The following is a 12,043-nucleotide window of genomic DNA, read 5'->3' on the forward strand; positions in this document are numbered from 1 at the left end:
TTCAAGTACGCCTGATACCCCAAGCTGTCATGCGTGATGTATCGCCAGCATTCAAATCACCCAGTCTTAATGCGTCTCAGTGCTCGTACACATCTAGAACAATAGGAAACCAAATAGATAGATAGATAAAAAGAGAGGGGGAAAGACAGGGATGTTAACCAGAAAGGTTTCCGTTTGGCTACCCAACCGGAAGCCAAATAACCAAATAAGTTTATAGAAACGTTTGGTTTTGTTTTTTATGGCTTTTAACGTGCTAAATTGGCATATCCTCAAGGTAATTTATAAATGCAGACTTCTTGCATGTTCACGCTTTCGTATTTTAATATATTTATTAAAGTAAAAATAGTCCTAAAATAATCACTAGTTGGGTCACTTAGCAAAGCTGTATTTCCACTTGCTTTCTTATAAAGTGCTTCTCTCAGGAAGTAAACTCCGTAATTATACGCGCCAAACTTGCTAGTTTTGTAACACATGTCAGCAAAGGCTCGTCAAAAAGTTCCCCGCATGATCATGAAACCTTATCATCATCATCATCATCAGCCGGACTACACCCACTGCAGGGCAAAGGCCTCCCATGCCTCTCCAATTAACCCTGTCCTTCGTGAGCTGCAGCCACCGCTTCCCCGCAAACTTCTTAATTTCATTTGCCCACCTGACTTTCTGCCGCCCCTGCTACGCTTGCCTTCTCTTGGCATACACTCCGTTACCCTTAAATGACCAGCGGTTATCTTGCCTTCGCATTACATGCAGTGCCCAAGCCCATTTCTTCCTCTTGATTTCGACTAGGATGTCATTAACACACGTTTGTTTCCTCACCCATTCAAACCATCTTGTAAAACAAATTTCTTTTTTTTTATAAACTGGCGCAAATGACCTGTCTCTACAGGTCGCGTTCGAACTGTCTTATTGTGCTAGCTAGGGAACATCATGCACTTTGATGCCGTTGGAAAAGAGTCCTTAGGTTGCTGCTTCATTGTGCAGGTGTCCTACGGCATCGGTCTGCTTCTGCTGGAGAACGCGCTCATGCGTTTCGGTATCTTCATGCTGGGCTGCTCGCCTGGTGGGAACTCCAGCAACCTCTGGACGCTCATCTTTAACGGCGACGTCACTCTCAGCATCACAATGACGTTCATAAGCACTATCGCAAGCATAGGTGAGCACCAAAGAGTCTATCTAGTGTTACCGCGGTGTTACCACGGTGTTACCACGGTGTTGCCACGGTGTTGCCACGGTGTTGCCACGGTGTTGCCACGGTGTTGCCACGGTGTTGCCACTTTGTTACCGCGGTGCTACCTCGGTGTCACCATGGTGTCCCCAAGTGTCCCAACTGTACCGTCACGTTGTTTTCAAGCTAAATCAGAGAGCGGTCCGGTGATATCGTCTCAAAAACATAATTATTTGCTTTCCTCCTCTGTGCTTTGCTGCGCACTAACATGCCGCCAATTTTTTGCAACGGTCTTGTTATTATTGTCACATTTATAGCAAGCTATCTAGCACATGAGAAACTGCCCCTTTGCATAAGCTTTTATAACATGCTTTCCAGATGATCTGTAGATGCAGCGACCACTTATGAAAACTTGGTCACTGCGGCGCGCCTATTTTTTCAAACCGACGCCTCGACGAACCGTGCGGCCCACGCATGCGCAGTAACGATGACGTAGCACATTCTAGAGGCGCTGTTGTGGAAGCATGAGCTGCTCCGGCGGCAGCTCAGCATGTAGGCACCAGGGGATGACTGAGAGTTTCGCCGGAGTTCTCTTACGATCGCCTCCATGTTCTCCCTTTGGTTCCTTTCTATGTTCTCCCTGCGTTCTGGCGCTAAGACAACCCGCACCGTTCCGTCTATGGGAGTTAAAATGGGAGTTATGGGAGTTACAATGAACACATTCCATTTCATCCCGCATTACTTTCAGGCGAGCAAACACCCGTCGAGTTTTCGCTTGTTTGTAAGTTTCTAAGGAAAGCCAATGTTTTAAATCTAATATAATGTAACATCTATACACTTAATGTAACATCATCTAACTTTGTGTTTGGTGCATGATAAACAAAGTTGCTTATGCGCCATAAAACTCCATATAACTAACTATTTCGTGTTAAAACTGCTCAGCTGCGAACTAAATGTTTGCTTATGTACTCGATATTTTGAATGCAGGTATGATGCCATCGTGGGTGTTTCTCCTCGGACGGCACATGTCTCCCGAGACCGGTGTCCTCAACATTCCTTTCAGCAACATCATTACCAGTCTCGTGGGTCTTGCCGTGCCGTTGGCCATCGGCATGGCCATCAAGAGGTTCAAGCCGAAGTGGGCCCTGAATCTAACAAAGTACATCAAGCCAGTTACTATCATCGTGCTGCTCGCCATCCTAGCGTTGAGCGTCACTGTCAACAAGTGAGTGACTGTCTTGGGTGCTCTTGATGTTCTTCTATGCAAAGGCACATCGGAATCTTGAAAGTAGCTAGTATCAGATAAGCCACTGGGAGAACCTACACTTCTGCAATAAGAAAAGGCGACGCCATTTTCATTAGTACTTTGGTAGGATAGCAGAGGGAGCAGAAAAATTTGATACTCCTTGTACAATAGCACTGAATAGTACAGTAGCACCGGTGCTACTATACGTACTAGCACCGAAGATATAAAAAAAATTCCATTCTCACTGAAGAAGAAAACATTCAAGGCAATGTAAAAACGGGAAAACGGAGGTGGTCAAAGGACAGCACATTTACTAAAGGACGCAGAAATGTAGTAAATATTATTCTTTGATCTACACAATGCCTTATAACTTGAAGCAGAGTGTATATAACCGAAAATTATAACACAGTAAAACCAGTAAAAAAGGCTACGTGGAAGATATGAAAAGTCCTTGACCAAATGTGTACCTTTCGTGGCATCTTATTATTCGAACGGCAGTTCTTATCCTGTTACGAGGCAGTTTTTATAACAGTAGGAGAACTTAAGTTCAACCAGTCCACTGAAAACGGCAGTTTTCCTAAGGCTAGTAGACGATAAATAATCAAACCGCCACAAATGCACACATTCTAACGAATTCATGGCCTATAAACGCTATAATCGTATGAAATCTTAATGCATTGAATTTTATTTAGCTAGTTATCTGATTTTATGTTGTTGAGATCTTTAAAAGCATCCTGCTGCAGATATGTGGCACAGATGCTGAAACATTTAAACCCTCGTAGGTTTGTCTGGGAAGGACGCTCGTGACTGCTCGTCGTTTACCGGAGCGAAAAAGCTGCAGCCCCAACATTGACTGAGCGCAACTTTTATTTTTTTGCCGCCGCACAGAAGAGTGCAAATCCAATCGCAATTTATTCTTGTATGCGAAAGAGAGCGATAAGTGCGGCTGTTTTTTACTCTGTGCATGCACCAAAAAGACTATCTAAAAACAGCCTTAAGTGCGCACATGCGCGTTTTTGCAAGCTTGTTTTTCTGTGAGCCGTGGATAGAAATGGTGACACTCCTGCAGAAGTGCTTGTCAGCGTGTGATAGAGCTTCCTTGCCCATCCTTGCCCGACCAAGGATGGTTGCAGAGGCTACAAAACTTTCTTCACAGCTTTTATAAGTGGCCATTTTTAAAATGTCCTTCCTTTGACATCACTAAGTAATAAAACTAATGTTTTAGACCGCCTACACCAAAGATCACTTTTCACTTCTTTATAAAATTCTGCAGAAAACTTTCCTTTACCTTGTGCTTGGCGCTTGATGGCCTTAGCTGCCCATGCGCCATTAAACCAAAGACAACAACACAGAACATCAGATTATCTTAGCACAAGATTGAAAGCACCACAACTATGCTCACCTTAGACACATTTTTAATGTTACCTTTGTTGTGGTTTGACATTACTTTTTAGTGCTTCATCTGCAAGTAAGCTGCAAATGTGGTGTGTCGTCAGGCTTAACACAAAGCCCAGCATGCCGTTCTTCAAATGATTCGCTGGATTACTTTCTGTGCGTCGCTTCTTTCCAGGTACATCTTTCTGCTGATGACATGGCAAGCCCTACTGTGTGGTGCACTCGTTTCCTGGAGCGCCTACGTCTTCGGTGCGCTCGCGGCATTTGTATGCCGCCTCAGCCGACCGCAGATCATAGCTGTGGCCATCGAGATCGCCTTCCAGAACAGCGGCATCGCAGCCGTCATCCTGTTCTCGTCACTTCCTCAACCCGACGCCGACCTAGTCATCGTGCCTGTCGTGTGCCAGACGATTCTACAGGGCGTCCCTCTGTACATTCTCTACACTGGGATGCGGATCAAGGCGTGCATTTCCAAGCGTCTGCATCCGGAAGAGAAGGTGCCTCCGGAATCCAGTTCCGAGCCGGAAGTTGAGAACGGCTTCATCTCAACGAAGGCTCTGGAAGCAAGCGGCGGCCCATCCACCGAGTCTTGTCCCAAGGAAGTCCTGGAGCTCGACGCTGTGGTCACCGACAATGAAGAGAAGAAATCTCGGCTTTGATAACGGGGGATAGTGGACTCCCCAAATTGGAAGCGCCGTGCTTTCTGGACTAGTGAGAATCTTCACGGTTCACCGTACCATATTCAAGTACGCCCGATCCTAGCGCAGAGTAGGGCGAACCTTCTGTGCCGCGCGTTGTCTCGATGGTGCCTTCACGATGTAATATACATGTTCACACACTGGTGGCCATTCGGCAATTAGACTCTGCGCGAAAATAAGTGTTGGGTAACAGAGCTGACACATACTCGCTCCGGCTTTTCACGCAGCCTGCTCGTCATTTGAACTCTTTGCTGTTTGTTCAATGGGCGTCCCCTTGGTGGAACATATGTTGCTACTGGAAGACCCTAAAACATACTGATGGTTTTAGACTTTTCGAATTGTTTTTGTTGTGATTTGATGACATGGAGAAAGAGTACGCAAATTATGTCTAGAAGGTTTTATTGTTTGCCTAGTCTGGGCTGATAATCTGTTTTTGATAGACGCCGAAGCCCCAACTCTTCCCTCCACTAAAGTCAGCGAAATGATGTACTGTTAGCCTTATATGAAGGCTATCTCTTATATCTTATATCTTTGGCCCAGGAGGTAATTCATAGTGGTTATTTCTTCGTAAAACACTGGAAAAATGCGGAGTTGGAGGAGCCGCTAATAGGTCACTGTATGACAAATGGGTGCTGTTGGCTCGCATGGTCCGTTCTCTGAGCACACATTTTAGCGCTGTTGAATATATGTTTGTATATTAAGAATGCCTCAAGTTTTAAGGACTGTTCATGCACGTGAGCTGCTGTAGCCTGCGCCACACAGTGTATCTTATCGGCGCTTAATGCCACCCTTGCTTCTGGGAGCACTGCGAATATTTTTTTACACGCAGTAGGCATGCACAGTATTTTTCTCGACGAAATGTTCCTCCAAAGCCGTACCTTTCATACGGCACATAAAATAACTTGTCGAGATGGTTGTTTTTGTTATGTGGTTTGGACTTTTTATGGTTGTTTTAATGAATAAGTACAAAATATGTCAAAAAAATCTACCTAGCAACTTTTAAATTCCAAGCATTTTAGTAAGAAGGGTTGCTTCTTGCATGTTTTTTTTTTTGCTTTGTTGTTTTATCCATGTTGAATTATAAGTAGATTAGTGTGTGTTGAATGTTGCTTGTTTTATAACGTTTAACACGCAATATGTTCATTGCGCTTTAAATGCGCACGAAGATTTGAAACTCCCTGTGAGCTCGGTCATGGAGAGCGTTTTGACGATTCGGTTAACACAGAGGCCAAGACGAGATATGCTATGCTTGTGCAATAAAGAGCATTGTATGACAGAAATTGCTGCGGCGTGACGCTGCAGCAGGAAACGCCTTTCTCATCCAACCAGTCTTGTACCGTTCTTTGAAGCAACCGTATCGCTCCTACTGAGGTATGAACAATGCACCTGCAACATTAAAGCTTCATGTACCGTCTTTTCCAAAAATAATCGAACATCCGCCTCGCATGCGTTAGGTGCGGGGTTCGATCCCCAGTGCCGCCGGGTACCCACCGGTGATACAATGGGTACAAGCTTTCCCTGGCCTGGTGAAATGAGAGGGAAATAACTAGAAGAATAAGAATGGGGCGGAGCGCATTTGGCAGGTTCTCCCAGATCATGAATGCCAGTTTACCAATATCCCTCAAGAGGAAAGTATACAACAGCTGTATCTTACCGGTACTCACCTAGGAGGCAGAAACATAGAGGTTAACCAAGAGGGTTCAGCTTAAGGACAACGCAGCGAGCTACGGAAAGAAAAATGATAGGTGTAACGCTAAGAGATCGGAAGCGGGCGGAGCGGGTGAGAGAACAAACGCGAGTTAATAGTATCTTAGTTGATATGAAGAGGAAGAAGTGGGCTTGGGCAGGGCATGTAATGCGAAGGCCAGATAACCGCTGGTCCTTAAGGGTAACGGAGTGGATTCCAAGAGAAGGCAAGCGTAGCAGGGGGCGGCAGAAAATTAGGTGGGCGGATGAGATTAAGAAGTTTGCAGGGATACAGTGGCGGCAACTGACAAAGGACAGGGTTAATTGGAGAGACATGGGAGAGGCCTTTGCCCTGCAGTGGGTGTAGTCAGGCTGATGATCAGTAGAAGAAAGAAACCATTTGCCATGGCGCTCTTTGGCTACAGATGCCCTTGCGCCATAAAAGTTCATCATCATCATGCTAGCTTCGGCGCTGGTCGCTGCTCCCAGTCTGCGAGTGTAAAGTGGATGACGTAAGCCTGCGCCCTCGCTCAGTATGACAGCATTCCAAATAGGTGAAATTGCTCGCCGCACATACTACCTGCTTACTTCTTATCGTCCAAGGAAGGGGGGCCAGAGCGCGGGCTTACGTCAGCCAGTTTACACTCGCAGTAGCCGGGAGGCAGCAGCAAGTGCCGGGTACCGCAGCGCCGCCGCTCGGCTGCCGCACTGCCGTCGCTGCTGCTCGGTTACTTTTGGCAAAGTCTGTACTTTTAAGGAGATATGCTGTAACTTTGTGTTTAGCTTCAATCTGAGGAGAAGTTAAACAAGGCACTGCGGGTTCGACAAAGATAAGTCGTAGCCATAGGTGATGCTTCAATTCTTTTACGTAATTGATCACATAGTACCGAGCTGCTTGTGTACGGAAGCAGCACACGGCCTAGGGCACCAAGAAAACCATAGAAAAATGTTACCTTTGTTGCAGTTATGGAAACGAATTCAATCATTTTAAATGGCCGATAATTTAACGGTGTGGTGGTAACGACAAAGTAAAGTAATGGCCGTGCTATTTGAAGTGTAGCAGAGGTATAGGGTTAGAACAGCTCACCACGTCATTTTGTTGCAGAAATGTATTGTCGGCTTCCATCTTGCTACAGCTTATTCGCATATTGAGGATACAGACTTTGCCAAAAGTAACCAGGCTGCCCTGTTTGCTTCTCAGTCGAATATTAAGGCTATTATGCCAGCCCTCAAGCTCTAAATCTCTGTATGGTAAGAAGAACCCCTGTCCTCACTTTCGAAGAACTTTTTGATCATAAGGGAAGCTGTAAGGGCTCTACTATACGAATGAGAAGCAAACCATGCAGCCCGGTTACTTTTGGCAAAGACTGTACTTGCGTTCAGCGATGTGTAGGCTAACATTGATAACGGTCACCAGCACCATCTACACCAAAGGTAAGAAAATACAGTGATTCGTTTTGCGGGTCTCTGCTGTGCTAAGCTCAGCTCTACCCAGAGAAGCAGAATTAGAGGATATCCTCAAAAGGTTCTCATATCAAACATTTTGAAAGATTCGTAAAACAACCGTGGCGCACATTCGCAAAAGATCGCGATTTTACTTGCATTCTTGCATTCTGTGGTATGGTCAGAACGTCACATTGTGCACGTCGCTGAGACTCCAACGGTTGGCATTCTGTGTACGTTCACAATTAGACGGAATCAAATTGGGCTTTGTACTTTCACTTCGAGGGGGTGGTAAAGCTTTTCACACTGTTTGTACTGCAGTATATGCCGCAAAAGAGCACCAATAGGTACTGTATTGAGAAGCACGTTTGTTTCTACCTTAAGCATTTGCATAACGCTATTTAAGAGAGAGCAGATCAGACTAATATGGTTTCTTTTTAATAACGGGTGTTAGCAACGGGATGTGCTCACTTGTATTTCTTGTTTTTGCCGTTATAAGTTCATGTAACTTCGCCCGACCGGCAAGAGCCACTGGTTCTAACAGTGGGGGCCTGATGTGCGTGATATACTGGCTGTCTCACCTTACTTGTTCTGAAATTTTTAAAAATAGGCTTTTCTAGTTAGGATTCATTTATTTTCCGGCACAGCATTTTAAGCAGTGTAGCGCGTCTGAATACACCTAAGGCGATTTTCGGTTTGGTTTATGGGGGTATAACGTTCCGAAGCAACTAAGGCTATGAGGGACGCCGTTGTGAAGGGCTCCGGAAATTTCGACCACCTGGAGTTCTTTAACGTGCGCTGACATCGCACAGCTAACGGGCCTCTAGAATTTCGCCTTCATCGAAATTCGGCCGCCGCGGCCGGGATCGAACCCGCGTCTTTCGGGTCAGCAGCCGAGCACCGTAACCACTGAGCCACCGCGGCGGGAAGACGATTTTCAGTGTTGTTCTTTACCGGAAATGGAAGCGATTGAAGCTTATCATATTGCGAATGCAGGTAACTTTTGTACAGTACACCATCAGTTTTACTGCACGAAGAAATGTTTTTCCAGGACTGTGCCTAATTTTTTTTTCTGTTTCCTCGGTCTTGCGCACACTTACGCTGTTGCAGTTCCTCTTCCCTCGATGAGCATGACCAGTGGACTTGATTTTAAAAATTTCGTTTTTTCATCTTCCACATCTAATGTTCCAAGCATGTCCCACAAATCGTCTTGAATTACACTGTCGTAGGCCACCTTGGTATCCAGATTTGCTAGCCAAAGGGTCCTTGTTCCTTTTCTGAAATCTCTATACAGTACGTGAGTGAGAACAGATTGTCCTCTAGCTTTGTTTCCAGAACTAATTTTGTAGCTTCTGTTGCATTCTCTCGTCATCCACTCATGCCTGCAGTCGGTCCTTTATAATCTGCATCCCCTCACTGTACACCACTGATGCCACGGTTATGGGACGGTAGCTGTTTATGTCAGCTTTGTCTCCCTTTCCTTTAGACGGCATGCCCATCCATCCTGCTTAGTCTACATCCGTTGAGGCCTTTCCTACCCATTATAATTTTGCTTACAACTTCTCTTAATCTCCAAACACTGTGCAGACGGAAAACACGCCATTTGAGCGTTGGGAGGCGCTGCTGACCAGCGATAACCTGGAGGACCAACGGGCCCACATACAACAGGTCCGAAGGGCACCTCAATCCAGTGGAGCACTGGAATGAGGACCCCACCCATAAGCTCGCACAACTCCCCTTCTCTTCAATAAAGTTTTTCCTCCTCCTATTAATGTCTGCTCAGATTTGGGGATCAATTTATTAACATAATTGGAATACCATCCGGTTCTGTCGACGTGCTAATTAGAACCTTCTTTTCTGCCCTTTCCCACTCTGTGTTTAAGCGATACGATTGCAGTAACCGGTATATCTTCCTCCGATAAAGTACACGCAATATTTAATTGTTCTCATATAGCAATTGTACTGGCAGTGGCGTAACTCGCTACCGAGGAGATTGCCGAGATAAAACGCTCATTCCTGCAATAGGCGCGAGATGGCACTACCTGTGCCACTGCTGCGAAATCTTGTTTCGGTCCGTCATGGCTGCAAACGATGAGGATTTAAAGGCCAATTGCGGCGTTTTTTCTTCTTCCTTTGAGTTTACTGAAACTTTTACTGTAAGCTCTGTGGAATTTTTCAGTTTTTTTTTTTTGCCGAAGATCGCAGCAGGGCGGTGTTTTGTTGCTGCGCAACCGAATTTTTTAATTCCTCCTTTCTCGGCTCCATTCGGGGGAAATTCTAAGGGCAGCTTTGCATGTGTGACGTCACTGGACGCACGTTCATCGATATTCGTTCTGCGCTTGCTGAGCGACAAAATTTCCGGCTGGCTTCTGGTCACTTCACACAAAGAATTGCGAACTCACACAGCCGCAACTTCGGCCAATCAACTCTCACATGATAGGTTTTGAGACAGTGCCTGTCACGTCATAGGACAGACTGTCATGACGGTAAAGTTTGGTCAAAACTAAGTTTGGGTTTCGGTTTTCTGGTTTTTGCTCATTTTAAGTACTTCTTGATGTAATCTTGAAGAGCGTTTTTGTTTTTGTACTTGAGCGAGTGGATTGTAGAAAATCTGGTTGAGAGACGCCGTAGTGAAGGGCTCCGGAGATTTCGACCACCTGGCATCGCACAGTACACGGGCCTCTAGAATTTTTCCTCCAAAGAAATTCTAGCCGCCGCGGCCGGGATCGAACCCGCGTCTTTCGGGTCAGCAGCCGAGCACCATAACCACTTAGCCACCGCGGCGGCTGTAGAAAATCTGATGCGATTATCAACTCAAACTGTTTTTGCAGTCGTTCCTCGGCTTTCCTCTTGCGAGCTGCTCGCTGTGATTCAAGTCGTCGCTCCTCCAAAGGCATCTCTGAGGCCACTTATACTTGCCTCTTTACTGCACGTCTCTCCGGAGGCTTCACCATTCGCCCCTCTTTCTGGCTCTTTGCATTCCTCGCTCTTCATCTGTTTCCGCATTCCGTTTAGCGAAGTTTCGTTTCGCCGCTGTCCTCACTGCCTCTCTATATTCGCTGTACCGTTGACTCATGTTGATGCTCACTTCTTTTGCGTTGCTGTTCAGCTCACCGAGCATGTCGCTTGGCTTCGGCATCTGTCGAAGGATCGACTTCCTCCAAGATTTGCCGCTTGCAGCACACCACAGTCCTCCGGCGACTTCGTTTTTCGCCTCTTGTTTCTGGCATCAGCATGAGCACGCAACGATGTTTTTCGCTCCCCTTCACACCCTCACTCCACACGGCTGCAGCTGGCGCTGCAGTTTCCGTTTCCGTTTCATGTAATAATATCGAATGGTCAATGGTGTCAAAAGCGTTTATATGTCTAAGTAAACTACTACAGCTAATTTGTAGTAATGTAGTGCGGTATATATGAGCTGCGTTAGGACCAGAACTGCCGTGGAAGTGGATCTTTGGGGTCGGAAACCCTTTTGATTGGGACAGAAGATGTTGTGCTAAGTTAAAAAGTTCTGTATTCGCTTACAAAGCATTGTTTACAGCACTGCATTTATTACACTAAATACCGAAATTGGCCTATAGTTGATATAGCGCACCGCTCTACGCCTTTGCCCTGCTGCACGGTGTCCCTGATAACAATTTAAAATACGCAACGTGCCGCTCATCTCTTTATGCAATATCTTAGCCCGCGAAATATGCTACTGAAGTTAGCTTACCATTTTTTTTTCATTTTTTTTTCGACAAAACCATGTGTGCTCGATGATAATGTATTACATATTGTTATGTTGCATGCTTAATACTGTTTGGTGTAGCAAGTAAGTTGTCAACTTATGAAATGGTGCATATGCACCTTGTACGTATTTATTTTGTATTCTTTTTGGATTTCTTTATATATATTTCACATTTCATATACTTCATATTTCTACTGTATTAGACATTAGACATTTCTTTCGAGGGCTTGTGCTGTATTCTTTGAGCATGTGTTTGTGTCACCCTCTCCCCTATATAATACCTTAGACGAGGACACTAAGGGTATTGTAAATAAATAAATAAATAAATAAATAAATTCTGCTTCGCGGAGAGCAGATTCAAAAGAGGTAATTCAGTTCACGTTCTCTCAAAAGCTGTCCTTTACAAAATACGTAGCGTCCTGAGGGAAGATGGAAGGAATTTCATTAACTGCTTCTACAGAAATCAGGTTACGAAATTATTCGAAAGTTTTGTAACATTGGCGTAAGCCAGTATGGATTTACGAGAAGGTGAGCAAAATAACTACCTTATCGAGGTTGAAAACATTACAAGAAGCGTTTATACCTAAAGAAAACATTTCCCGAAGTAACTTGGAGATTTGCTTTTACTGATTTTAGATTGGAGTTTTGCTGTTCGTATGATTGTTCGCCATAGTAAAGGC

General features: G+C 45.2%; 1 protein-coding gene across 1 annotated transcript in view; it reads left to right on the forward strand.

Annotated features, from left to right (window-relative positions):
* Nucleotides 1-5,829, forward strand: part of LOC149365751 (P3 protein-like) — a 57,584-nt gene extending 51,755 nt beyond the window's left edge. The window contains exons 4-6 of the mRNA XM_089545740.1: nucleotides 982-1,153; nucleotides 2,153-2,390; nucleotides 3,982-5,829. Coding sequence (XP_089401866.1) covers nucleotides 982-1,153; nucleotides 2,153-2,390; nucleotides 3,982-4,465 — 894 coding nt within the window. The 3' untranslated portion in view covers nucleotides 4,466-5,829. The remainder of the gene's footprint in view (nucleotides 1-981; nucleotides 1,154-2,152; nucleotides 2,391-3,981) is intronic.
* Nucleotides 5,830-12,043: the final 6,214 nt, after the last annotated feature.

Source organism: Amblyomma mixtum, chromosome 1, assembly GCF_055824585.1.
Source record: "Amblyomma mixtum isolate Tamu chromosome 1, ASM5582458v1, whole genome shotgun sequence".
Taxonomy (NCBI): Eukaryota; Metazoa; Arthropoda; class Arachnida; order Ixodida; family Ixodidae; genus Amblyomma; species Amblyomma mixtum.